General features: G+C 38.3%; 2 protein-coding genes across 4 annotated transcripts in view; one reads left to right on the top strand and one right to left on the bottom strand.

Moving 5' to 3' along the window:
* The window catches only part of GAS2 (growth arrest specific 2), a 125,607-nt gene extending 111,204 nt beyond the window's left edge, over nucleotides 1-14,403 (top strand). For all 3 annotated transcript variants that reach the window (XM_045066122.1, XM_045066121.1, XM_004752159.3), the window contains exon 8: nucleotides 13,212-14,403. In XM_045066122.1, the coding sequence (XP_044922057.1) occupies nucleotides 13,212-13,430 (219 nt within the window). In that variant the 3' untranslated portion in view covers nucleotides 13,431-14,403. The remainder of the gene's footprint in view (nucleotides 1-13,211) is intronic.
* Nucleotides 14,404-17,307: 2,904 nt separating this feature from the next.
* LOC101679955 (small VCP interacting protein) lies at nucleotides 17,308-26,732 on the bottom strand. Its single transcript, XM_004752162.3, has 4 exons — nucleotides 26,536-26,732; nucleotides 24,376-24,426; nucleotides 23,791-23,904; nucleotides 17,308-19,764 (listed from the first exon to the last, which is right to left on the bottom strand). Exons 1-4 carry the CDS (start codon nucleotides 26,587-26,589, stop codon nucleotides 19,750-19,752), a joined length of 234 nt encoding a protein of 77 aa, XP_004752219.1. The 5' UTR covers nucleotides 26,590-26,732; the 3' UTR covers nucleotides 17,308-19,749.
* Between the last annotated feature and the right edge of the window lie 1,186 nt (nucleotides 26,733-27,918).

The raw sequence follows: 27,918 nt of genomic DNA, 5'->3' as shown, positions 1-27,918 counted from the left end.
AGTTTACTCTTAGGGAAATGGGGAGTCACACAGGGTTTTGAGCAGTTGTAGCATGAGGTAACTTCTGTTTTAACAAGATCCCTCTAGTTTCTCTGTTGAGAATTTGCTAAGGGCCAAGGGGAAAGCATGAGGAGCAGTTGCAGGATTATTATAGTCATTCAGGTAAAATGGAGGGAATTTGCACTTAGGGAGCTAGGAGTAGAGATGGGGAGAACAGATGGGATTTAGGGTGAATTTTTCCTCTAACATTTTCTCGTGAAACCTTTCAAACATGCGGAGAACACCCACAGAACTCCCATCTGGGCTGTATAATGAACACTTTGCTGTATTTGCTTTATCATGTATTTACCCTTCTCTCCATCCGGCTCCTGTATCATCCCCTTGTCTGGAGCGTCTCTGATTCAAGTCGTGCAAAGATAAAGCTTCAGGGTCTTGCTGGGATAACAGAGTCATTTGCATTGTGGGATACTCTCAGGCAGAGCACATCGGGAGTGGGGCACAGGAAATCCGAGGGGCTAGCCAGTCCTTAGACTGACTTCCAACCAGTTCTCCTTTCTTCAGCTGCGCAGCTCTTCTCACCTGATGGAAGTACCTGCTGATTCTAAAATCTGAATTTCCTATCATTTCAAGGCATGATTTGACTTCCTTCTTTTTAGCAAGCTTTCATTTCAGGCTTCAAGGTTCAACTCTCTCCACCCTTGGTCACGACTCATCCTTCTGTTGTCCATCTTCTAAAACTGTGTTGACCTTTCTGATCTACCATCACATCCTCTCAATTTCCCTTTGTCCTGTGATTTTAGAACATTTTTATTCCTGGCCTTTCACTTGAATGGGACTTTGAGAAGAAAGAGACTCATGTTTTCAAATATTTTGTCCATATAAACGATCTAACTCTAACTGTATTGATTCATACTCTGTTCCGTTTTGATGGATCCACCCATATGCTAAAGATACATTAAAAACAGTAGCAAATTAATAGTTTTTCCAGTGTCTGCATTATAGGCACTGTTGTTATCTTTCAGGATCCAGGAAGACACCAGATTGGGAACCACTGGTATGCATCATTCTCATGAAAAGTTACCCTTTGGCTGTCTCAGTGCTGTTGGGGGTCTGGTGTCTGTGTTTAGTTGATAGAATGGGAGCTCAGATTGAGTCAGACAAAGGTGACCCCATTTGATGAGTGAAAGGAACAGGTTTTCATGGCCCCTTGGAGCCCAGCTCCCTTTGCTGAAGTTGTTATGTCTTTGGGGTGGATGAATCCTAGTTTCAATCAAGTTATATATACCAGCTACAAATCCTTCTTCTAGTCAGTTCTCCTCTTGCCGCCGCCAGTATTTTCACCTCATTGCTTTCACTCTGCTGAGTGTTCTATGAAATATTTATCATAACTGTGCCTTTCCTGCCTGAAATGGTGCTGTAGACTGGTAATTAGACTGCAGCTAAGGCTTCTTAATTTCATTTGGTGCAGAGCTGGGAGAACGGAGACCTTATGTAACAAGTCGCTAAGAACTGACAGGCAGTTGGCATGAAGTGCTCCTACACATATTTCCAAGCAGATGCAAATGGAACTTTTTGCCATTCTCTCATTACATTCATCTGCAGGCTGCTCTTCTCACGTTTGCTTCCAGAAAGCAGCTACTGAGAGTCGTTTGTCTACAATGAGCCTGGGAAGAAAACTCTTCCCTCCCCCCCTCCCAACAAAAGCAGGCTAGGAATTTTTTTCTGGCCAGTCTCAACAGCCAGATTTCTGACTCAAGGCTCTGTTCCTGTTGGAGGATTGTTTGTCACCATCAAGGGCACAGTGATAGTTCAGCCTTCACACGAGGGTTTGAGGATAACATTCTCCCTAATGTACAATTTTATTTTCAAAGGCAACAAATCACAAAACTGGGAATCAAAACACCAGGGCTACATTCTTGCTGTGTGTCTGTGAGCCACCTACCAGACCTTTCTGAGCCACAATTTCTCCATTTGTGCGATGAAAGCAGTAACAGTAGCCTGAGGAACGACTGGGCAGATTGATAACAAAATGAAATAATTGAAGAGAAGGTATGTTGTAGACTGTCAGGGGTCCCTCCTCTACAGTTTCCCATTAGAGTGGGAGATCCATTGCTAAGCACTCTGGGTGTACCTAATTTCAACTTTTCTGTATGGGTGAAACATCAGGCTCAAATTCAACTACATTCTTCCAAGCATGAATTAAAACACTTTGTTTTTTTGGGTCCAGGACACATTTAGAGCTGAGCAATATGATCATCCGGGAGATGCCGTAAAATGTCAACATGTATTCCTTGAAAAAGAGAGGCATTGTCCATGGACATAGTCTTGATAAGAAAGCAAACAATCATAACCCCTGGCAAAGCCCCTTTAGGGTATATAGTTAAGTGATAATGAATATTGTCTTTGAAGTGGGGGAGACTCAGGTTCAACTTTAAACTTGGTCACTTCCCAGGTAGGTGACTTTGAGTGATTTACTTCCTCTTTCTGGAACTGCCATTTTCTTATCTGTCAATGCAGATAACAATGCAATCCACCTAGAGTTGCTGAAATAAAATCTGTGAGAAGCTTCCTATCATCATCACAATAACAATATTAATATAATAATAATAATAACAAAAACAAAACCAGTAACAGATGACTGTTGGATACGATGTACTAGGCAATGTTACTACATGCTTACACATTCTTGTCCAAAAAACTCTATGGTATAAACTGTCGCGGCTGGCGCGACAAATTGACCAGGAATGTGAGGGTAAGAGGATGAAGAAAAGAACTCAAGAAGAAGAGAGATGGGGGCAGGAGGAGCACTGAGGAGGATGTCCAACAGTACTAAGTTGATTCAAAGCATTAAGGCCATATATATAGTGATGTTACAATAGGAGAAGCAATACACCTGTGTCTAGTTAAACAACCACGAGTTCCCATAATAAGTTTCACAAGTAATTATAAGCAGACCTCGTGATGCCAAATGGCTGATGCCAGTACAATTGTTCTGTATTGATACAGCAAACCTGAAAGTAATTTATGGGCTGTACTAGGGCAGCAAGGACCAGCCACGAACTTATGACCCCATTTAAGATTTTATTTATTTATTTGCCAGAGAGAGAGAGAGAGGGAGAGAGAGAGCGTGCGCAAGCAAGCACAGGCAGACAGAGTGGCAGCAGAGGCAGAGGGAGAAGCAGGCTCTGGCCGAGCAAGGAACCTGATGTGGGACTCGATCCCAGGACACCAGGACCATGACCTGAGCCGAAGGCAGCTGCCCAACCCACTGAGCCACCCAGGCATCCCAGGTTATTAGGACTTTAAAGGAGGCGCAAGTCAGGGCCTGGTTTGGTCCCCGTCTCAAGCCTTATTGCAGCCTCCCACAATAAACATTCTGCAGATGAGAGAGTGAGGCATAGAGAGATAAATCGTATCTTAGGGCCATCCAGATAATCAGTGGTAAAGGTAACCAGGTATTCTGGTTAAGGACAAAGCAAATGGCAGCTTCTCTCTGCTGACTGTTGCATGTATTTCTGAAGCTTCATCTAAGAAAAGGGCAGACAGGACTTTAGGAAGACAAAAGTGAAACAATAAATGTGAAAAATGTTTTTGCAAACCAAGTGATAATTCCAGCTTGTCTATTGGGGTAATATGTAACCATTCATAATTTCAATTTAGAGGGGCTGAGTCGAATCTCCAACCTTTGACAAGGAAGCCTTCACATGGCATCTGTGGCCAGCAAAACCTCACTCGCCCTGTTAACAGGTGACCTTTTCAGTTACCTTGAAGATGCTGGGAGCAGGTTTCAACGTGCAAACTAGCAACTAAACACCTGCCACCTTACGCCTCCATGTGTCCACGTACCTTAGGCAGGCAGCTGAATTCCCTACTGCCCGATTTTGAGCATATGCCATTTCAGGATAATATCAGTTGATGACAGAGTCTGTTGTTCTATAAATTAATTTAACACTCTTTCTCTGGAGAGCAGATAACTGCATTCTAAAAACAATATTTTCACTGAAGTTACGATAGCTTGTAAAAACACACAGCGAGTGGGGTTGATGAGGAGGTGTTAGGAAGCATATGATATCCCAGGAGGCTATACTGATTTAGATTTAGGTGGCTTGCTCCTCGAGGCAGTCAGTGTCAGAGACAGTTGTCTCTTAAAGCGATGGCTGTGGTGGAGAGCAGTTCACGGATTGGGCAGAAATAGGAGCCATTGTGGTCAATGTTGTGGGGAAGGGATTAATGAGACCCAGAGTTATGCTGAGGGACCCAAGACACTGAAGCATTAAAAGAGAAAAAAGGATTGTGGGTCTGTTCAAATTTTCTATTTCTTCCTGTTTCAGTTTTGGTAGTTTATAGGTTCCTGGAATTTATCCATTTCTTCCAGATTGCCCAATTTGTGGGCATGTAAGTATTCATAATATTCTCTTATAATTGTTTGTATTTCTGTGCTGTAGGTTGTGATCTCTCCTCTTTAATTTGAGTTCTTTCTTTTCTTTTTGGTAAGTCTGGCTAAGGGTTTATCAATTTTCTTAATTCTTTCAAAGAACCAGCTGCTAGTTTTGTTGATATGTTCTATTGTGTTGGGTTTTTTTTTTAAATTTCTGTATCATTTATTTCTGCTCTGATCTTAATTATTTCCCTTCTTCTGCTGTTAGGGTGTATATTTGGGGGGAGTGAAATTTTTATTAAGTAATTTTTTACTATGATAAATGGTATAGTCTAAGAACTGCATTCCACATGTAATGAGAATCTGTGAAGAGAGATAATGAAAGGAATAATATACTTGAAAAAAAAAAGAACAATAAACTTGATTCTGGATCCATTCAGGACATTTTCTTATTCTCTCCTCCCTCCTTTGTCTCTTTTCTGCTTGTCCTGTCCATTGCTCTACTGATTCTTAATTCAACCTCCCTCTCTCCTGTATGATTCCTGTTATTCTTTGACCCAAATGTATCTTTCTCTCAAAGGAATTCTCTAATAAATACATCAAACCTTAAAAGGGGGGGGGGCAGGGGAGGCACCTGGGTGGTTCAGGCAGTTAAGCGTCTGCCTTTGGCTCAAGTCATGATCTCAGGGTCCTGGGATCAAGCCCCGCATCTGGCTCCTTGCTCAGCAGAGAGCCTACTTCTCCCTCTCTCTCTGCCACTCCCTGTGCGTGTGCTCTCTCAAGTAAATCAGTAAAATCTTAAAAAACAACGACAACAATAACAACAACAACAACAACAAAAGGAATTCTCTAAGCAGTAGTTAATGTGGATTTTCATTCACATCCTGGTTTTCTCAGACTCTCCCTCATAAAGACAAATCATTTCATCTTTTCCTTTTTCTTTTCTGTAAATAATAATGTCTTCTACGTATCACACATTATAATTGTTGTCAGGTATACAAAGCTGAATAGGATGTTGACCTTTTAAAGAGGTCACAGGAAATTAGAGAAAGATGGACAAGAAAATGAGGGAACAAAATATAACAAGTACTGTGCTAGAGGTCTGTGCAGGAAAATCTCAATCCCCACCCCCAACCCCCAATAATCTGAAGGTTGGAGAGTATGAAAATATTCTATAAAGGTGGTGATGGCTGGGTGGAGCATTAGTAGGCATTAACATTGTTTCTTCATTCATTTAAAGGAGCATTTCTTGAGTGCCCATTGTGTACTTGGAACTGTAGTAGGCTGCCAGGGGCTGAAATTTACTAAGGAATAGCCTTGCCTGGCACTCAGTAAAAACTCAGTAAATGTTTTTTGAATGTCCAAAGAAAAGGACTCACTTTAATTTACCTGGTGAATATGGAACAATTCTCTGCCTTCTCTCTAGATCATCATGAACTTTTAGGGGATTCCAAGGAGTCCAGAATATTTGTGGGTTAGGTAATTTGGTGTAGGCATGGACACTGACAGGCAGGGCCACACAATAGCTGCATCGTTGTGTAATGTGTAACTCGGACAACAGTATGTGATCATTAAGGCATAGCGAGGAAGAAGGTGGGAAGGAATAGTAGCAGAATCATGAAATGCTTTGTGTGAGATAGGAGAGGGGGTTTCAGAATCACTAGCAAGTTGTTTCTTCAAATTACGTGTGCTTCTCCCCACCCTCGAGATGCAGATTCTGCCCTGACCCCGCACACGTACACAGATGCTCACGTGTGTTCACCCCACTGCTCTTTCACAATCTTTGCCACAGGCTTCTTGTGCTAATGGGAATGAGTCATATTCCTCAGGTGAGCGGGAGCTAAAAATGGCTAAGAAGCACTACAGACAATGGAGACAATGGAGACCCATGCTCGGGTTTTTAAGCAAGGCAGTGGCCTGACCAGATTTTCCTTTTAGAAAGACCCATCTGGCTCTGGAGTAGAGGGTGGAGTAGCGAAGAGTCAGAGAGGATGAGGGCTTCCTGCTAGGAAGCTTTCACGTCTTAAGGGGCTACTGACAACAGTTTTCAGAGAACTTGACAGATACTCCTGTTTCTCTGTTTTCAAGGTCAAGGACCTAAGATTCAAATCAGAATAAAAAAGACTTATCAGTGTTTTGCTGAGAAGGAGGTGACACCTGAAATGTTTCATAAGAATTATGATTTAGGACAGATGCAAATATTCACACATATTTCCTGGGGAATTGATAAAATAATGCTATCAAATATGAATATGAAGCATATAAATTATGTTTATCCAAAGACACTTCTTTTACTTATTGTTTGTTTTTGTTGGTGCCTTTTTTGTTCATTTCTTGTATAATATAGCTCTAGTTAGCTTGGTCATCTTAAAAAGACATACATCATCAATAAACCCATAATATTTTGGGTGGGTTTCTCTTACATGACTTTTTTTTTCACTTAGTGAAACATAAGATTTTCTATGGTTTACATAGATATCAGCTGTGCCTTGTTAACAAAAAGTGAGTTGATGTTCCCAAGAAGAAGAAAAATACATATTTTCCTTGCTTTAAGCTCCTTAATACCAACACATAATGTAATTCAAGTCTGTCTCTCCAAGCTACAAAACTAAGGGGAGAAAAAATATCCTTTCTGAAATCCTTTTGTATTATAAGAGCCAGAGCTCTGAACCCCTATACCACAGTGACCCCAGTGACCCCAGTATTTATAGGGAGCTGTTGGTGAATCATTTCTACAACTTTAAAATTTTCTGTTGTGTTCTAACTTGATATGGGAGAATTATTTCCTTTCAGCCATTTTTTTTTTTTCCCCTTTGAATTAAGTGTCTGGATGAGCTACAGAACTGGTTGGTTATGAGATAGTTTTTTACCTTATAATGTTAGGAAGATAAGATTGAAAGGTGGTGCTAAGGAAGCCGGCCTTAGATTCCACATTGTAGCCTTACAAAATGTACATTGTATCCAGTAAAAGAGTTTACTGGGCATGTTACGAACCCCTGCTGGATCAATATATCAAGCGATTCATCCATCTTTAAATATTGGATTTATTTTTAGAATAATAGTTTCTGGAAGACTACAGCTCTTTAGTTGTAAGTCCCTGTGCTAGATGAGAGATAAAGGAGATGCGATTTCTAGCCTGGCTCTCTCTTCACTGATTTGTACACCTGTGAAATGGGAGCATTGCCAATGGTTTGAGTGTTGTTTTTTACTCATTTTAACAAGGTGTGTTTGTAGGTCACCAGATACCTAGTAGGTGCTCTAATATTATGACTCTGTGTCATCTAAGGAAAAGGGGTTCCCTGCTGCTGGCACATACGAAGAGGCCTCCTTGGAAAATGACACATAATTACATCATAAGAGAACAAGGCATAAGGCAAATGCCCTTGATAAGGGTGGGAATTTTTTTCCCATTACCAAAAGGAATTATTAAAAAACATAACTTTGAGACATATGGTTCTCTTCTTGGGCAAGGAATGTATACTACTCACAGCTACCAAAAAAGAAAATATTTGCATGTCTCCAACAGCCCAAATCTGTCTGAATTTCTCGAGGCCATTGGGAGAAACGTGGACAGATTTTTTGGTATTGTTGGTTTTTTCCCCCCTTTCAGCATTGAAAGATGTTGGTAAGTCAGTAATGAATCCTCTTCCTTTCAGTAGGACCAAAGGCACAGTGAGGAGCGAGGTCCCCTGGAAAAACTAGTATCAGCCAGAATAGGCTTAACATGCAAACACTATCGCTTTGCAACGTGCAGTCTTGGAGAAGATTTGTAGCAATTCTAACTTATTTTTCTCTCCTTGAGAAGACACACACCAAGGAAAACCAATACTAAATACTCAATTGTCATGTGCACGTATGCTACCAGTCAAGAGGAGTCGTCTTTTGGAATGGAGAACACAAAACTACTCAGTATTGTGAAACACAGAAAATAAAGGCACTGTAACTGTACAGATGATCAAAGCCTAGTTCTACTTACACTGACAGCTATCTGGCTATAAATATATTCTATCCTATTACCTGCACCTGACACAAGTTTATTTCTGAAGTAATTATAGGACCATTGCAAGATAACCTTCTGAAATGAAATTCGATGTTTATATGGGGTTTATTAGAACATAGCACCATAAATCATTTTACATGGACATTTAATTTGCTAAAGCTACTGATTACTGTTTCTGACATTGACAGTTCCTTGCCTGTGCTAAATTTCACTAGCAAGTAACTAAGCAAATATTTTATAGAATCAGTGGGTGTGACCTAATGGGAGAAAATAATTCTTATTCAGCTCTGCCATTGATTTGTGGTGTGATCATGCACAGGTGGCTCAAGGACATTAGTCCTTCTTCTAAAAGCATCAGTTTTCCCATCTATAAAATGGAATAATTCTGAAAATGACATCATCAGCTAAGCAAATTTAAGTAGAGCCTGTGGAAGCATACACGGAAAAGAGTATTAATACGATAACAATATTGATACTGTTCCGAGCTTGTATATGGGAAATTTAAGAAATGAGATGCATCATCACTCTCTCTGGAGAGCTCACACATTATTTTTAAAGATTTTATTTATTTGACAGACAGAGATCACATGTAGGCATAGAGACAGGCAAAGGTGGTGAGCAGGCTCCCTGTTGAGCAGAGAGCCTGATGCGGGCCTGGATTCCAGGACCCTGAGACTGTGACCTGAGCTTAACCCACTGAGTCACCCAGGCGCTCAAGTGCACACATTATTAAAAGAGGCACGCAGGTAAATTGACAGTTACCGTAGACGGAAACAATGAATCACGGGCAACCTAAAGAGCATAAAGGAAGGAAGCATTCGCTTATCTGGTAAGGAAGGAGATGGTGAAGAATTTTTCAGGTAGAGGTGATATTTGAATTAATGTTTGTAGTCCTGGTAAGCAGGGAGGGCAAAACAGAAAAGACACTCCACATTTAGGGGCGAACATGCAAAAGCACGAAAGAAAGGCTGTGCCATAAGGGAACATAGAACTAAAATAATTCATGGGTCCCCAGAGCTCAGGGAAGGGCAGGTGAGGCCAGCAGGAGAGGTCTTGGTGTAAAGGGAACTGAATATTAGCCTGTGGCGGGGAGGGAGCTAGTGAAGGCATTTAGGCAGGAGACAATCCACCAGGCACTTGCGGAACTCCCTTCGGTGGAAATGGATTTACTAAACCAGACTCAGCAAGGCTGGAGTCAGTGAGATCCTTCCAGTGGCCCACTGAAAAGAATGAGGTACTGAAATGAATAACAGTAACAATAACATAGACCCTGAGAATCATTTGGGGGATAAATGAATGGTTTTGGAGTCTGACTAGTTACAGAGAATGCCCATCCTATTGATTCTTTTAGGAAAAGCCTGTGGAGCCTTCTAATTGAAGCGGGAAGGTGGTGGGCTCGTTATGCCCTTGCATTTGGAAGCTCGGGGAAGAGGCAAAGTCCAGAACTATAATTTGAGAGATAAAAGTAGATAGTAGAGAAAACCGCGAGGTTCCAGATACAGAGTGGTCAGAATGGGAAAAGCAGTGGAGAAACGACAGAATCCTTCAGAATCATTTGCAACAACAAAGCTTAAAAGTAGGCAGAAGAAATAGCACCTATGAAAGAGACAGAGAAAGTTCAAGGGGAGAGGTAGGAGGAGGTGCAGGAGAGAGAGTCTTGCTCTAGAGAATAAAGCAGAAGGGAAGGATTGGTCAGTACTAATCAGATACCTTACCTGAGTGATCATGAAAGATACGGATTAAGAACCATCCGTTGAATTTGACAATTCGAGAAGTCAATTCCCTTCAAAGTTTAGTCAGTAAACAGGTGGGGGAAGAATTAACTAATTAACAGGAAGGTGGAAGCAAAGACATCAGGTGTAAGCTTACCAGAAAGCTCAGTTATAAGGAAAACATATGAGAACAAAGAAAACTGGTATGGAAGGAGCAGAGTTTTGCTTTGAGAGTGAGAGAGGTTTGGGTATGTTTATGCCCTGAAAGCTAAGGGTACAGTGAGTTGGAGAGAGAGAAGAGAGATGTGATGTTTGATTCAGGATCTTCTGCATGGTGGTAATGGGAATTAAAACATATGGGGAGGAATTGACTTTGGACAGGAAGACTTCTTTCTGTGATGAGGAAAGTGGAGAAAAGGATAAACATAGATTGGAGTAAATTAGCCAGTGGAGGTGCTGAGAGAGGAAGCCATACCTGATGATGGTGAAGCCATCAGTAGAATGAGAAGGACAGAGATGAGTAGTGTGTTTGAGAATAATAGGGAGTAATAAGAAATTGAGCTAACCAAACCAAAAGGATCAATTAATTGCAACTGGCCTAATGTTACTAATCCCCGAGATGAAAAGAGTTCTTCCAGCAGGAGTTCAACTTCTCTACTGTGATTTAGAAGATTATACAGTTAATTCAAGGCTGGGGTTTTTAGAGTAAGCACTGTGGGGGGTGGGAGGGAAGAGTTGAGAGTAGTGTGGTTTATAGAAGGTTAATTTGCTATTAGGTTAAAATAGTAGGGGTTTAGTTTGTGGACATTGGGATGGGCGTTATTATTATTATTTTTTTCTTGAGACTTAGCACATACTAAGATAAGACATGGAATTTAAATCTCTGCCATCAAGGGTGTAAGTGCTTATGGCCATGAAATCTTAATCCCCTGCTTGAAACTGTTGTTCAGTTTGACCACTGACCTTCTTAGAGAATTATAGGTTACTGCTTTACTGTTGAAAGGATATGGAAGATGAGATGGGCAGAAATTTAATTCCTATGTTCTTCACATTCTGCAGAACAGTTTCATGTTAGATCCACTTTGCACATGTGGATTCATTAAAGAATCTGCAAGAAGGGTTTGTATTTCAATGATTATATATGCCAGGCAGAAAAACATTTCTTTTCACTGTTTTCCAGAGTTAGCTAATTATCTAAAAATTGTACGGACTGGTGGTTCCTTCTGGTTGAAATAGTCTGCTCATAGGCGAATTTGGGCATTCTGCCAGGCATTCATAGCTAGGAAGCTTAACGACAGCTCTTAAATGTAATTTGCAGGGCTAGGAAGAACCAGAACATCAACAATAGGCAAAGCTGTTTTCTAGAATAGTGGGAGAAAGGGTCAGAATACTGTTTGGATGCCCGCCTTTGCAGTTTTTGTCCCAGTAACTCCAAGTTTTGGAAGCAAGCAGTAGAGACACACCAGAAGCTTGTGGGAATGAAAATGGGTCAGTCCAATTTTAAAAAGCCTTGATGGATTCTGCCGTACAAAGAAGAACAGTTGTGGGGCAAGTATTAGACTGGAGTCAGGAAATCGGGGCGCTAGTCTCAGCAAATTACACCAAAGATCTGGGCCTCAGGATCTTCATCTGGAAAACAAGATCATGGTATTATTGGCAGGACCAGGGGAGGCGAAAGAGATACAGCCAAATCCTGACTCCTTTTGCCTGCTTCATATGACATGACAAGGCTTCCTGTTGAGATTTTAACGAGTAGATCCTGATGTCAAAATAAGTTTAAAAACTTCTAGCTAATGTTTCTGAAGGTCCTTTATTCTAATTCTATTCTAATTATAATTGTTATTCTCTCAATGAGAATAACCAGTAGAGTAAAATTTAACTTCATCTTTTTTCACGAGTCTCCATTTTTATTGATATCCAGCACATTGTTACTTTGTACAACATCTGAAACTTCACATCAACCACCTGCATCAGGATTTATCTTGAGTCCATGGGTGGATTTCTGGGTGTCTGCAAAGCCCCTAAACACACATGCAGATTTTTGTGGATACAAGGATTCAAAAAGAGTCCAGCACTTCCATCAGATGCTCAGCAGGTAAATGAAAGCAGTAAGCAAAAATCATCTTCCACTTGATGGGAGAAAAAAAAAAAAAACAAACAAACTCCAGATCTTCAACTGACACAGCAAGAGAAATTCAAGTAGATTTGATAGCTTCTGTGATGAAAATGATTCCTCAAATTCCCTCACACATCACTATATGTCCTTCCCAAGATTATATTGCTTTGTGGGCAGGGAACAGAGTCAGCAGGTTCTTTGATGATGGAGGAACAGCTCCCCTTAACCTTACATTTTCTGATATTTGAAAGAAGCCAAGATCAAATTCTTTGGCTCTCCACGCCAAACCTCTGCAGCTCTGACATGGTTTTGCTAGATCAAAAGAACCATATATTCTTCACTTTTTTAACCGGCAGCCTTGTTAATCTGGAACTCTAGATGGCCCATGGGCCTGGAAGGTAAGTTATTCTTTTAAGCAATTAGGTTAAAAAACAAAAAAAAAAAGTAAAGAGAAACAAATGGCCATTCAACAACATCTGACCTTGAAGGGCTCAGTGCCTGGAGAAGACTTCAGTTTGGGGGGTACTTTTCCATTCTATTCCATTCTATTTCGTATTTGTGCGACTATTCACATGATAGTCAATGGCAGACATTTCCATGGTCTTTTGGGTCCTGGTTCAGAGGGGAATAACATGGTGAGAAGAATGTAGCACTTAACTGAGGCAATGGGCAGAAAATGGGGGCAGTGATGAGTCTATAATGGAACATCAGAGAGAACTTTCCAGACACATTCAAATAAACAAGGGGTTATACATAGATCTCTTAGATTCCCATAGCAGGGTGATGCTGGATCCTGGGCATGTGTGCCCGTGATCCACATATATGGGAAAGAGAAAGCCTCTTTCACAAACTATGTAAACTCAGAGGCTGGGCACCAAGTAGGAAAACAATGGGGCATGAAAAACAAGACAGACAAAAAACAGTAACAGGGGTAGAAATGAAGGTGGATTTGAGATACTGTAAGAATTCTCAGAACATAATCCTTTTGCTCTTCTTTCATTTCAGATGCTGCACAACAAACATGTCATGGTCCGTGTGGGAGGAGGATGGGAAACTTTTGCAGGGTATTTGTTGAAACATGACCCCTGCCGGATGCTGCAGATCTCCCGTGTCGATGGCAAAACATCCCCCATCCAGAGCAAATCTCCAACCCTTAAGGACATGAATCCAGATAATTACCTGGTGGTCTCTGCCAATTATAAGGCTAAGAAGGAGATTAAATGAAACTAGTTGGTCGCTATAAGGGGACTCTCATAATGGCCTGTACCCACTTCTCCAGTGTAGTCAGTTTAGTCCACACGCTCTGAAAATTACTTTGAAAAAAGGAGTAACAGACAGAAAAATGTCATTATTATTGAAAAATGTTCAGAGAGTAGCACTATTTATTTTGTTGCTTCTGTAGAAAATGACCAATTAAATTCTAAACTCAGATTTAAATTAGAAAAATTGTAGGCAAATTATTATTTTTCAGTATGTGAACACAGTATTTAGTACATGTTAGAAATACAATCCTAGCTAGAGATAAAAACTGCTCTTAGAAGAAAATATTTAGGATTTCTAGATCAGTCAACAGGAAGTGCCTGCCTTATGTCTACAAAAAGCACCCCAGACACTTTTATAATTGCAGGCTTTTTAAGCCAAATTTTCAAAAGGTGACAATTAGTGTGATAATATGTACTAAAAAATCTTCAATCACACCATGAATAAGTGCAGAGCGTTCACAACAGTAATACTTTACTGGAAAGGCCACTTTAGAAAAGTTTACATTCGCTTGGAAGATGCCTTAAAGTTTATTCCTTATCTATGACCAAATATCTGGGGTACTTTTGGAAGTTTTCAGTACACCCTTTAGAAGATCGCTTATGAAGTATTTCATACATTCCTAAGCACATGGCGGTGTTGAGACTGACTTAGTGTAATTCACACACATAAGCTGACATACGTTTATATTTTGACAGTAAATTGTACAGTCAAGTGTTCATTGACTTCATGTTATTTTAAAGCATTTTCTTATGAAAATATATCTTTAGTTAATCCTACTTTGCTATGCTGTCTAGTAAAGTAAGTACACTGTAGCTTATGTTGTTACAGACTCATGTATACCCTTGTATACCTAGGACAGGGCTGTTTCATACCCATAAGCAGCAAACTATTGTCCTCACTGATTCAAAAATTAAAAAGATAAATTTAAAAAAAATTACCTGTCTCTATATCGATGCTTCATTCCGAAATAAAGATTATCAAGTGGCGACTTTCCCGGAGAGTTCTAGGAAGGGTCAAATTAGGGCTAGCTAGTGCTTCTTCACTTTGGGCAGCTGGGTGATGGCATTGTTTGTTCCCCTGGGCAGATAACCTAGATATTATCATAGGTAATCCCTTAAGTGCTATCTTGAGTATCTTAAGTATAGGCAGAATTAATTTGTCATTCCCTCATTTTTCAACAACAACAAAAAATCCACCTTTCTTGCTCCAGTAAGTCAGGGAGGAAGCGTTTGTCACATGACTGATTTAGTTAAAGTGTATACAACCTGTTATTTGTGAAGTTTTTAAACAACAGGCATTGTATAATTTGGTGGTACTGGAAATGGTGGTAATTGTTCTGGGGGAAAAAAAAATTAAAGTTTTGTCAGAAATAAAATCCCCTTGGAACAGTAATAATTGTAGTATATTTTAAAATACATTGATTTGATTTTTATGTTCCTAAACTAATATGAGCATTGAATTTCTCTGTATCTACAATAATGTTTTCAACAAAACTTTCTCCAGTGCTTACCTTTTTCCATAAATAAACCTATGTCTTTTTTTGTTTGTTTGTTTAGATTTTATTTATTTATTTGACAGAGATCAAGTAGGCAGAGAGGCAGGCAGGGGTGGGGTGTGGGGTGGGGAAAGCAAGCTCCCTTCTGAGCAGAGAGCCTGATGCAGGGCTCAATTCCAGGATCCTGGGATCATGACCTGATCCGAAGGCAGAAGCTTTAATTCACTGAGCCACCCAGGCACCCCTATATCTATATCTTTAAGAATTAAAATTAATTTCATTAATTTAGTTTAAAAATGTATAGGTTAAAAAAAAATCATTTATTTTGTTTTCTATGCTAATGTGCCAAATTACCAGAAACTTAGTAGCTTAAACAACACAAATTTATTGTTATAGTTTCATAGGTCAGAAATTTTGAGATGGTGTGGCTGGCCTAAAATCAAGGTGTCAGCAGGGGCCTAGGAGAGAATCCCTTTGCTTTTTCCGCTTTACAGAGGCTGCCTGATTTCCTTGGCTCATGTCTTTCCTCTGTCTTCAAAGCCAGCAATATAGTATCTCAACGATACTACTTTATTCACATCTCTTTGGAACCACAGGTTGGAAAGATTTTCTGCTTTTAAGGATCCACGTGATTAGATTTAATCCATCCAGATAATACAATATAATCTCCCATTTTAAGGGCATTAACTGAATTACATTTGCAAAATACCTTTTGCCATAAATATGCAATGGTGTCAACCATTTAGATTTTTTTTCTAACTTCTCAACTGTGTTTTATAGGTTTTAGTTCAAATCTTTTACTTCTTTTTCCCAAGTATTTTCTTCTATGTGATGATACTATCATTGAAATTATTTCTTAATTTTCAGATTATTTATTATTTGCACATAGAAATAGCAATGACATTTTCATATATTGGTTTAGTATTCTGGAACCTTTCTTAACTCCTTAGTTCTACAAATTTGTGTGTAGCTATTTAAGGATTGTCTGCATGAGATGCTTGGTATTTTTTAACCTATTTAACCTATTTTAAGTATGTCTGTTATTTATACCCTAGCTATCTGAGAAATGTAGAATGAGAAAATACATCTTAGGAAGTAGGTATAGAGTAAGGAGTTAGGATAACGTGACTTCTGACTTCTGTGACAAAACCGATTTCAGAAAAATAGCTTAGAAAGGGTCAATCTGTGTGCAAAACTAATTAGGTCCATTTGAGATTATATTCGAAGTACTTGCAAAAATGTAACTAGAATGGATTAATTTGAAACTTAAGTATGGTGCTATAAGAATAGGCAGTGTGATCAAAGATATAATAAAGTATAATATCCAGGTCAAGTAATTTATGAATTTTCAGTTCTCAGGCCATAATAATCCTATTTAGAGGCAATATTTGCAAAATGAGACATATCTAGAACAAGGAGAACAGGATAATAAAAAGGTTATGTCATATGAGAAATTTAAACTGTTTGAGTTGTTGGAACAAACTTCTCTGAATCAACCCAAAACTTGTTCAAAATTTGTGAAATATACAAATGCCTTCTAAGTGGCTTTTGAGAAAATCAAAGAAAATGGCTATGGAGCCACATTTGCATCAACTTAAAGCACATGCGATAGTCATGGGGATTTGAGATGCTTGTTTGAAAATGTTAAAAAAAAAAAACACTGCACACCTTAAATGTCAACACAGAGAGAGATGCCTAGCTACCTACCTCTTGGCTTACTGACCTATTTACTCAGATATTACTTGAAACAAAAACTGACAAGTTACTTTTTCTTCTAAGGGCGTAGAATAATTCTTAGCAAAGATAAACACATTGAACTGTTGGAGGAGAAAAGGAAAATTCAAAGCTGATGTCAATTCTCCTGGGGTACCAAGGAGGAAAGCTAGACACTTTGTATTATTTTGCTATTTCTCTATGAAAACAGGAAACTAACAATATCATCTCTCCTTTGGAGTATAGAAAAAGAACCATGCCTAGCTATAAATTCAGAGATTTTATGAACATACCAAAAAGCCATTAGCTCTGTTGTTCTCGTTCATCCCAAAGAGATGAAAGTGTCATGGTTTCCCTAACCATTCACCTAACTTCTAATTATTTAATACGTAGTGAAGATGAAACTTGTTAAAGAGGGAACCCGGGTGGGTCAGTGGGTTAGAACCTCTCCCTTTGGCTCAGGTCATGATCCCAGGGTCCTGGGATGGAGCCCTGCATTGGGATCTCTGCTCAGCGGGGAGCCTGCTTCCCCCTCTCTCTGCCTGCCTCTCTGCCAGCTTGTGATCTCTGTCAAATTAATAAATAAAATCTTAAAAAAAAAAAAACTTGTTAAAGGACAGCCAAAGTCAATTTTTATATAGGAAAAATGTATATTTGTGTCCGCATAAGGCAATACAGAATTTATAACAAACCATGTGTGTGAAAACTATTAATTACATCCCAAATACAATCGGTGGAACTATAGTAGCACGTATAGATGTTTTAAAACAACATGCAGCATGTCAACAAAGGGGCTGTGTGATGATATACAGCTTTTTGTTACCACTCTTGTTAGCTTGATGATCAGAATTAAGAAGCCATAGTTTTAGCTTTTTTACATCTGAACATGATAGTTAATATATATGCATTTTACTGTTTCAGTTATATTTTAGTAATTTTTTGGAGGGTTTGGGTCACATACTAAGCATTTTACTATATTTTCCTATTTAAATGATGATTTATGGGAAATTGGCTCCAAGTTAAGATTCCCATCAGGAACTGATTCATAACTTGATGAGGGAGATGCTTGGATGTATAGGTACAATTTTTTTTTTTTTTTTAGTAGTCACTTACTGGTTTTCTATCAAGCATCTCATCTCCTCTTTTCCCTTCCCCTTCCTAAAACTATTCTTAGCATTTTAGTATCACGCCTTAGCCGATGCTTCCCTTATGGTTTTGGGGAACGCAGATTAAACCCACGGAAGCAAGCCATGCATGACTGGCTAGAGCAGCATATCCCATTGTTCCCAGAAGGCAAAACACCAACATACATTCATGGTTCAAAAGTAAATAAACATGCTATTTGGATATAAACTCTATTAGAAATAGGGCATTATCCCCTGGATATAAACCTTTGTTTACACCAACCCAAATTGTAATTCTTAAGGTAGTACAGATAAAATTGTTCTTTATATATTAAAGCAGAAGGAAGGATTTGCACAGTTCAAGGATAATATGATTTGGTTCTATATTCAGTTATTGAGGATATTTCTTCCTTTCTGCCTTGGAAAAATCAATCATGTTCATAAAGTCAAGAATTTTATTTCTAAAATAAAGTTTAATGATTTCACTATCCTTTGTGAACAAAAGTACCACTAATATTCTAAAGGATGAAGAAAATTGAGCCTGTTTAAATATATGTCTTGACTGGATATTCACAAACTATTCTATACATAATAGAAAAAGTAATTTTTCCAAACAAGAGTCAAGAGACTTACACCATAGTTCGATCTCTTTAAAATTAACATATACAATATACTGCTATATAATGTGAGCCTTGTGGGAGGGATGAGCACAATAACGGCTCAGATTCTTTCTGTAGATCAATGAGCTGGTCTATTTAATTTATAATCCCTATTGGTACTTACTATATATGAATTTTAATTTAGGGCTCGGATTGTGGCCCTGTCATCCAAAAGAGCAAACAAATTAAAAGATAGAGAAATTCTTGTATTTTAGCTTATTATACACAAGGAAGGAAAACTCAAAAAACAGAAATACTATAAACTCATGTTTCTAATAAACACAAACGTGAAAATTTTATGACTCTGAATCCCACAGAATTAACCTCATAGTATTTTATGCTTAAAGTAGACCTTTTAAAATACAGTACTGACATGTTTCTATTTCATACATTCATGTTTGTATTGGCAATTTCACATCTGTACAAATCTTACGATCATTCTTTAATAAATACTAAAGAATAAAAACACCTGTGAAATTTGGAAAAATATATTGCTACTCAGTATAGCCCATCCAGATTCTTAGTTTAACTCACTCAGTTACCACAAAGATCTTTAGAGCTGAATATGATATTGCAGAATAGTCCATCACTGCCCTCTGATGGCACTACTAATATATAATTTTAAATTCAGCAAGCAAAAAAACACTTTATTGCAATGTAAAACACCATATATTAATTTTATAAGCCACAGAAATAGAAAATAAATTAGGAGAAATTCATAATTTTCTACAAATATTACTTAGTAAGTTATAAAAATTTATAGTGTTCCTTCACATAAGCCCTTCAAATGATTTTTCAAAATTTTCCCTGATGAACTGTTTAAAGGCACGAAGTCCATATGTTTAAGCAAAAGCCTTCATAAATAATGAAATAAAAAGAGATACAAGATTAAGCAGAAAACTATAGATTGCAAGGTCATTTTATAAAGGAGAGAAAATACAATAGCAAACTTTAATGTCTGAGGTGTAGGCAGACTTTTTACATGCGATATATATTTATTCACTATTTAGGTCCCTGTTTTAACTACTAAATAAGGGCAAATCGCCTACTGTCTGCAGAAGAGCAATTATAAGAAAATAAGTATTTAATGAAAGGTCTGGCATTTTCTAAATTTGAACATCAAAAGCATTTTCAGTATATCAATATTGAAAAGTACTGACTGCATTTAATGGCACTAAAATTGCAAAGTCTGAATCTTGATTTATTCAAAGAGAAGAAAGTAAGCTGAGGACGTCCACTTGATTGCAGATATTCGTTATTGGCAATAGACTTTTCCACCCATGTTATGCTTATGAAACTGTCCACTAGAAAAGAAAAATATATGGAGAAAAGTAAATTTTATTTAAAGTTATGTTAAAATATCCTTGTGAACAAAAATAGGAATGTGGGCTATACAAATGCAAAATGATTTCTGTGCATAGTAGTGATAAGTATAATTTTCCATTATGGTCAAACATCTAAAATAAGATACATAATTGTTTAAAAACACGAAGAAGTGAAACAAAATATCTGGGCAGATTAATGGGTAGTTAAATCCCAAATATCTAATAATTAGTTCAGGAAAAAAATAAAACATCACAAAATAAAAACAATGAAATCAATACAATAAAAACAGAGGAATTCCTGTTTGAGGCGGGGAACTAAGAACTTGCAGAAATTAAGTAATGGTTTGTCCAAGTTCTTTCCTTGCTTGACTTGAGAAACTTTGTTGTTCTGTTCAAGCAACTCTATAAAATCTGCAGTAGTAAATTCTGGAAAAAGCTACTGGGATGGTACCAGGTATTTACCAGTCTCTTGAGGAGTGGTTTTCATGTACATCCAAGGAATTTTACTGGGTGTTACATATTCTTTTAAATATCTGTATTTCAGTTTTGAAAGTTCAGGGTTAATCCAAGTAAAGATGCTTTTGTTTATTTTAGGACTTCTTAGAGACTTGAACACTGTGCCTTTTTTTTTTAATTTCTAAAAAAAGGATTCAGTGTACAATATAGGATCCAGGATTTAAATTTTTTTGTTTCATTTTTAGCCTGGGACTTTATTTCCCACAATGTATCTCTGAAGACTAGTGTTAAAAACACTAGAGTTGGCATTAGGTTGAGGAGCTTAAGAACGTCTTGATGACTAAATTCTACTCTCGCACTTTCCGAGATTCTGATTGGTATGAGGTGGGACCCAAGGGTCAATCTTTTTAGAAAGTTCCTCCTTAGTTCCCACCACACGGCTAGGGTTGAAAGCCACTGCATGAAAGAACATGCACTACTCCTGTTCTGTTATATCCTGTACTGAGATTAGTGTGCACCCGGATGTCAGCACCACACTCACTTCTTAAAATAAGGCTGCGTTGCCACTATGGAAGACAGTATGGGGGCACAATCCTCAAAAATTAAAAATAGAAATATTGTTTGATCTGGTATTTCCACTACTGGCTATTTACCCAAAGAAAATGAAAACACTAATCTGAAGAGACCTATGTACCTATATGTTTATCACAACATTCTTTACAATAACCAAGATATGGAAGTAATCTAAGTGGCCATCAATAGATGAATGGATAAAGAAGGTGTGCTGTGTGTGCCCCCCACACACACACACAATAGGGAGTATTACTCAGCCATTAAAAAAAGGATGAGGTCTTGCCATTTGCAACAACATGGCTGGAATGAAAGGGTATTAAGCTAAGTGAAATAAGTCAGAAAAATAAAAATACCATATGATCTCACTTACATGTGGAATCTAAAAAACAAAAAAAATTTTAAAAAGCAGAAGCAGAGTCATAAATACAGAGAACAAACTGATGGTTGCTCGTGGGAGGATGGGCAAAATGGGTGAAGGGTAGTGGGAGATACAGATTTCCACTTATGGAATGAATAAGTCATGAGGAAAGAGGATATAGCTTGGAGAATACAGTCAATGGTACTGTAACAGGGTTATGAAACATGGAGCTACACTTATGAGTATAGCATAATGTATGGATTTGTTGATCACTATGTTGTATACCTGAAACTAATGTACTGTATATCAATACAAAGAAATTAAAAAGGTAAAAAAAAAAGCTGCCTTTCCAGAAGATAGTGAGCATTGCCAATGCCAATTATCCTAGGCAGAGCTAGTCAGGAGATGAAGATGTAGTGTTTTCTTCATACTATGGAGTCTGGTTAGGAAGAATCTAGCTACATAATACGACACTCCAGGCCAGTCGTAGAACAGGCCTGGCAGCAGTCTTTACAGGACACTAGGCTAAGAAGGGTTGAAAATTAAAGTCATACTCTGCCTTATGTCCCCCCTTCTGTTAGTTCTGAGCCTCTAAAAATTGATTTTGAACTTCACTGTATGCTTTTGATGATCTACATAGATGGTCAAGGAGAAAGGAGTATGTCCCTTAAAGCTAATGTATTTATGGTAGAAGTGCTTAGGAATATTCTAAAGGAAAATGACACAGTATGCAACAGTTGTGGTTTATCTGAATGAGTGACTGTCCAACTTTGATGGCCTTGAGGGTGATTTTTATTAACAGAACCAAAGCGCTCTCTTGTAAGAACAGTACACAAAGAAAAACAGGTACTTAATTTAAAATTGGGATGATTCTAATTCTGAGCACTTCTGAAGGGACCAGAAGCAGTACATGGCCCAATTTATTTTTAACGTATAGGTTTCAGGCTATGCTTCAAGTTTAATTCAGAAAGGTTCTTTCTTTCCCAGAGTTTAAAAGCTGATGTGAAACTGGTTAGGTTAGAATATGTCAAATAAGTACCTTCTTAACTCTGGCTATAGGTAAGTATCGTTTTCTTATAACCCTGTATGTGATTTTAATTGCTGCTCAGTACCTCAGCATCATTTCCAGTCCTACAATTTTTCATAATTTTTTTGCTTTTGAGAAACTTCCATAAAGTAAACCTAGTAGCAGAGACCTATATCTCAGTAGAATAATTAAACTTCTATACTTCTGATAAATATTTGACTTTGTATCAACCAACTATTTCACTTTATGGTGGATTTATTCTACTCTATTGTAGAAGTATATTAAAAAATATAAGCACAATGGTCACAGTTATTTACCTTACCACTGAAACCAATTAATCTATACATTGTTAAAAGTTAATGATAAAGAATTTGTTTTCTAGTAATTTAACTTATTAAAAAAATTAGATGAATATACAATGATGAAACACACACAGATAAATCTTATTTCTGTGTTATAGCACTGAGCCAGAATCACCTCTGATCAAGAGGCTCCTAAGTGGCCTGCTCCACAGGTTAGGAGGATATATACATGTATGTATTTACAGATATAGTTTTAGGAGAAAAAATAAAGTCAGTAGTATTGTCATAGGGTTGTATGGTGATAGGGTAGCTACATTTGAAGTGAGCATAGCAAAATGCATTGAGAAGTTGCATCACTATGCGGTACACCTGAAACTGAGGCAACATTGTATATTAACTAGATTTAAAAAAATAAAATAAAATTTAAAAAAAAGCAAACCATTGAGAAGACAGTAAATCAGCAAAGTAAGTGCTAATAAATCATTGACAAGTTAAATATAAACAACTAAAATTCAGGATATTGATTTTCACAAGTATACTTTAGAAATTTATTTTCTTTAAAAATGGATCAAGGAATAAAATCTTAATATCTGAACAAATATTTTCTTGAACTTTAGTGTGTAAAATAAAACTTAATAGTTTGGCAGACAATAAAGATCCCCAAGTTCTGGGACCTGTTTAACTTGTCCATCATTATATTTCCAGTGTCAAGAACTGCAATTGCTACATTGGGAGGCACGAGGTACATGTATTACATGCCCCACCCTCCCGTACACCCTACTGTCCAATTTACTTAACCATGATAATGACTGATAATAGAAAACTCAAAAACCTCAAATCACTGAGTAAAAAAATATAGGTTATATATAAAAAAGAGAATCCATAGTGTAATCCAATTTAATAAGATTAATGAATAAATGGATATTAGAAATGATGTCTGTCAAAATGACACAGAATTGAGGTGATTTTATGTTCTTCGTTATACTCTTCATATTAAGTTTCTGATATATTAGCATTAATTATATCAATATAAAGTACTAAGATGTAGTGTCAAGATAATCTGGAAAAACAATCTATTTTCCTTTTGGGAAAAAGAAGGCAAATCTATTACAATAAATGTTGGAATGTCCAAATAAATTGGCACTTCTCCCAATCTCTACTTTTCATGCTTTTAAATTTATTCAAAACTTCCTGATAATCTATTGCAAGAGGGAATTACTCAATAGACTATTACTGAAGGTTTTAAAAACTCCAGGTAAATTAAACCTTTAGTAAATTTTAATACTTACCCTAAGTCCACCTTCTGGTGGGGGCCTGGATTCAGCCATTTGTTTTTCTAGTTTTTCCTTTTTCTTTCTCTTTTCTTCCACAGACCGAACATCCAGAATGCCCCGAGATGCAGCCTTTAGAAAATGTATTAAGTGGTACAGAAAAACAACAAAAATCAGTATTCAGTATCCAAAAGGTGTTTGTTGCTTTTTTGGTTTTTCTTTGGAGGTGACGGGTTTTATCTTTGGTTATAAAGAAGAAGACTATTTCTATAACAGCTTTATATAAAACATATTATCATTTCTTCATTGGGTATTTTTTCCCTAAATTTCTCATGTGTCAGTGTTTTATAAGGCATCATCATATAATCCCAAGGAAGAAAGTTATTAAAGGGGCATCTCACATTACAGAAGACATCTATAATTTTCATGCATTAAATGATATAAATGCATTAACATGACCTATAGAAATATAGAGATCATTTTGAAAAATGATTACATGTAAATTTACAGGTTATCAGACACCATTTTCTTTAGCAATGCTAGTAATAAATAGAATGAAGTACCCAATTATCTACATGAGCAGAATTTTATTTCTACTCTTACCTCTTTCTGTCTTCTCTCTGCAGCCTCTGCGAGCTTTGCTCTTTTCTCTTCCTAAAGAAAACATGTCAAAAAAATGTTTTAAAATAAAATGAAACATTATCATGGATAATTTATATCTTAAAGATAATATAACTGATTTACAAAAATATTTAGTACTTGTTCAAAATGTCCCACTAAGACTGCCACTATTTACAATGTTTGTGAAATACTTAACTTCCTGAATTTCATTCTTCTAATCGATAGGTCTTCAAATAAGCACAAGATAAGACATATACATAATATATATTACATATGCATATATATATATATATTCAGGTTAGCCTATAAAATAATTCATTTGCTTTTTTTTTTTTTTTTAAAGGTCTTACAAGCTAGTCAGGGCAATAATACAACAAATGACATTTAATAAGGCGAAGGAAGGAAATAAGTGGTTTGAAGTAGGCTGGTATTTTCAGGAAATGTTCATGAATGAAATGGGCTAATCTCATTGTGTAGGACATGAAGCCCCGAAGGGAATTTGTAAGAGGTACTGCTCCATGTTGGGAAACAGTGGATACTACTTTTATACCACGTATTGCTACTATTAACAATTATAAGTTATAAATTCTTTAAATACATAAGACAGTAAACAATTCTCTTGGCAGCTGTGTTAATAGCTCCTTTGTTTTTCATACCACAATACATACATTCATTCATCCACTGGACAAATAGTTACTGAGCAGTTATCATGCCTCAGGAACTTTTCTTAGGTGCTGAGGTTGCAGCAATGAAAAAAACACAGACAAACATTTCCATACGCATGGAACTTACATTCCTATGAGGGGGACTCAGGTAAATATAATCAAGTAAATACATGTCTGTTAAAGAGTAGTAAGTGCTTCCAGAAAATATAAAGATGAGTACGGTGGTTAAGAAATGGAAGGATGAGTGGGTGGTGTAGTAGGGGATCTATTTTAGTTAGGGTGGTCCCCAATAAGCTCCAAAGATAAAGTGACATTCAAGTAGTGAGCCATGTGTTTATCTGTGGCGACGAGGGGCAGGGCTTAACAAATGCTAGTATATTGGTATTTTACTAACAGCCATATAAACAAAGTTAATAACATTTAAAAATAACCATACAAGAACGACCAGGTAAATTTTCCCACATCGACTTCCAGGTCATTTTCAGTACCCATAATCAAATGGTTGAAGAGTTCATATACTTCCCTAAACAACTCAGTTCCTTCAGCGAATTTTCAGATAAGAGAACAGAGGAATTTAGCTTTTCTGTTATCAACAACCTGTAAGGACTATTAATGTAAAGACACTGTTGTAAATAGAAAGCTACAAAAAGTATATATGGATTGTACCACCCACCACCTACTTAAGTAGGAATTTCATCTAGACAATGACTAATTTCTAGTGTAAGTGTGTCCCAAATATTACATGAGGCACATCTATTTTTTAAAAATGTATTTTTTAATCTAAAATTTATCTAAAAATTCTAATTTAAGTAACTTAAAAACAGTGGGCACCCGGCCCTTTTATTGGCCAAACATGGATTACAAATTGTACCCCCTTTACCATGTAACATCCGTATTCTTTTAAAAGGAAGAACTTGAAAGAGAGAGAGAAATAGTAACACGAAGTCATCGATTACTACGATATCCAATGAAGCACAGGAGGAGCGTAAGAGCCTTTATTGAGCACCTTCTTTGAACAGTTGGTACAGACAGAGGAAAACGCACATCTCCTAGAAGATCAAGCACGCCGGGAGTCGAGGAGAGGAGCTCTTTCCGCACCCCGACCCCAGCACCGCACGGTCCGCGCACGCCTGCGTCTTACGAGCTCCCGATTTCGCCCAAGTCTGCGAACCGTAAACACCGCGGTGCCGCCTGCGGGCAATTTTTTGTAACGGAAGTGGAGAGAGCGGCTCGGAGGCGGCGGCGGCGGCGGCTCAGGTCCCGCCGCCTGACCCGAAGTCCCTGGGAGCGCGTCCCCACACACGTCTTCGCCACCAGACACCCACCCGCGGCCAGCTCTCCAGCCCGCGCCCCCGCTTCCAACGGCCCCGGTGCCCACAGCTCGGGGCCTCCTGGCGCGCCTCTCGGGAGAACAGGTGCGCGCGGCGCGGGTCGGCCCCGCGGGAACCGGGGGACATGGGGACGCGGCCTTACTCACCAGGTCCGGCGAGGGAGGCGCGGTCTCCCCCGGACAGGGAAAGCACAGCCCCATCGGGAGCACGGCTGGGGGTCCTCTTCTGGGCCCGCCCCAGACCCGGCAGTGCCAACTGCGCGGTCAGACAGGCTTCCCAGGTTCGCAGCGCTTGTCCCGCCCCCACCCGGGACCTGCGCGTCGGCTCCGCTCCGCCCCGCCCCTCTGCGGCAACGCCCCGCCCCGCCCCCGGCTCCTCCCCGCTCCACCCCCTTCCGAGGCTCCGCCCCCTTCGTCTCTTCGCCCCGCCCCTGCCTCGCACCACCTCCCTCAAGAGGAGACTTCCCAGGACATCCAGCCCTGCCCAGCCCAGCCCTACAGGGCCTAGCCGGTCCCAGGCAGGCAAAGTCCTCCCTGTGAGGAAAAGCCTGCTGCTTTGGGGCAGAGAGAGAGATGGGGAGAGAGAAATCGATATACCGTATTGTATTTATTCATTTGTCAGTGGACACATTAAGTTGTTTTCCTACGTTGCTATTGTAATAACTGCAATGAACATGGGGTTACAGACATCTTATTATGATAATGATCTCTTCCTTTTGACCTTATACCCCAAAATGGAATTCCTGAATCATATATATGGTAGATTTAATGTTAGTTTCTAAGGATTCCCCATATTTTCCATGGTGGCTTTACCAGTTGACAGTTCCAGCAAGAGCGCATAGGGTTCCCTTTTCTCCACATCCTTGCCAGCAATTATCTCGTCTTTTTGGAAATAGACATCATAACAGGTGTGACCTGATACCTCATTGTGGTTTTGATTTGCATTTCCCTGATAATTGATGTTGAGCACCATTTCATGGACCTGTTGGCCGTTCACATGTTGTTGGAAAAATGTCTATTTAGGTTCTTTGCCCATTTTTAAAAATTGGTCATTTGTTTTTTTACTCTTGAGTTGTAGGATTTACTTGTATATTTTAGATATTAACCCATTATTGGATACGTAATTTACAAATATTTTCTCCCATTCCATCGGTAGCCTTTTCATTTTGTTTGTAGTTTCCTTTGCTGTGCAGAAGGTTTTTGAGTTTGATATAGCCCCACTTGTTTATTTTTGCTCTTGTTGTCAAATCCAAAATATCACTAAGACCAATGTCAAGGAGCTTACTGCTTATGCTTTCTTCTAGTTTTATGGTTTCAGGACTTATGTTCAAGTTTTCAATCCATTTGACTTGATTTTTGTGTATGGTGTTAAGAAGTCCATTTTTGTTCTTTTGCATGTGGCTGTGAAGTTTTTCCAACACCATTTCTTGAAGAGGCTACTCTTTTCCCATTGTGTCTTCTAGGATCCTTTGTCAAAAATTAACTGGACATATGTATGTGGATTTATCTCTCTGGCTTTCTATTCTGCTC

The sequence above is a fragment of the Mustela putorius genome, unplaced genomic scaffold (genome assembly GCF_011764305.1).
Source record: "Mustela putorius furo isolate JIRA1106 unplaced genomic scaffold, ASM1176430v1.1 tig00003859_pilon_pilon_pilon, whole genome shotgun sequence".
In the NCBI taxonomy this organism is placed as follows: Eukaryota; Metazoa; Chordata; class Mammalia; order Carnivora; family Mustelidae; genus Mustela; species Mustela putorius.
The sequence above is the reverse complement of the archived record's forward strand: the minus strand, read 5'-3'. Positions and strand labels throughout refer to the sequence as shown.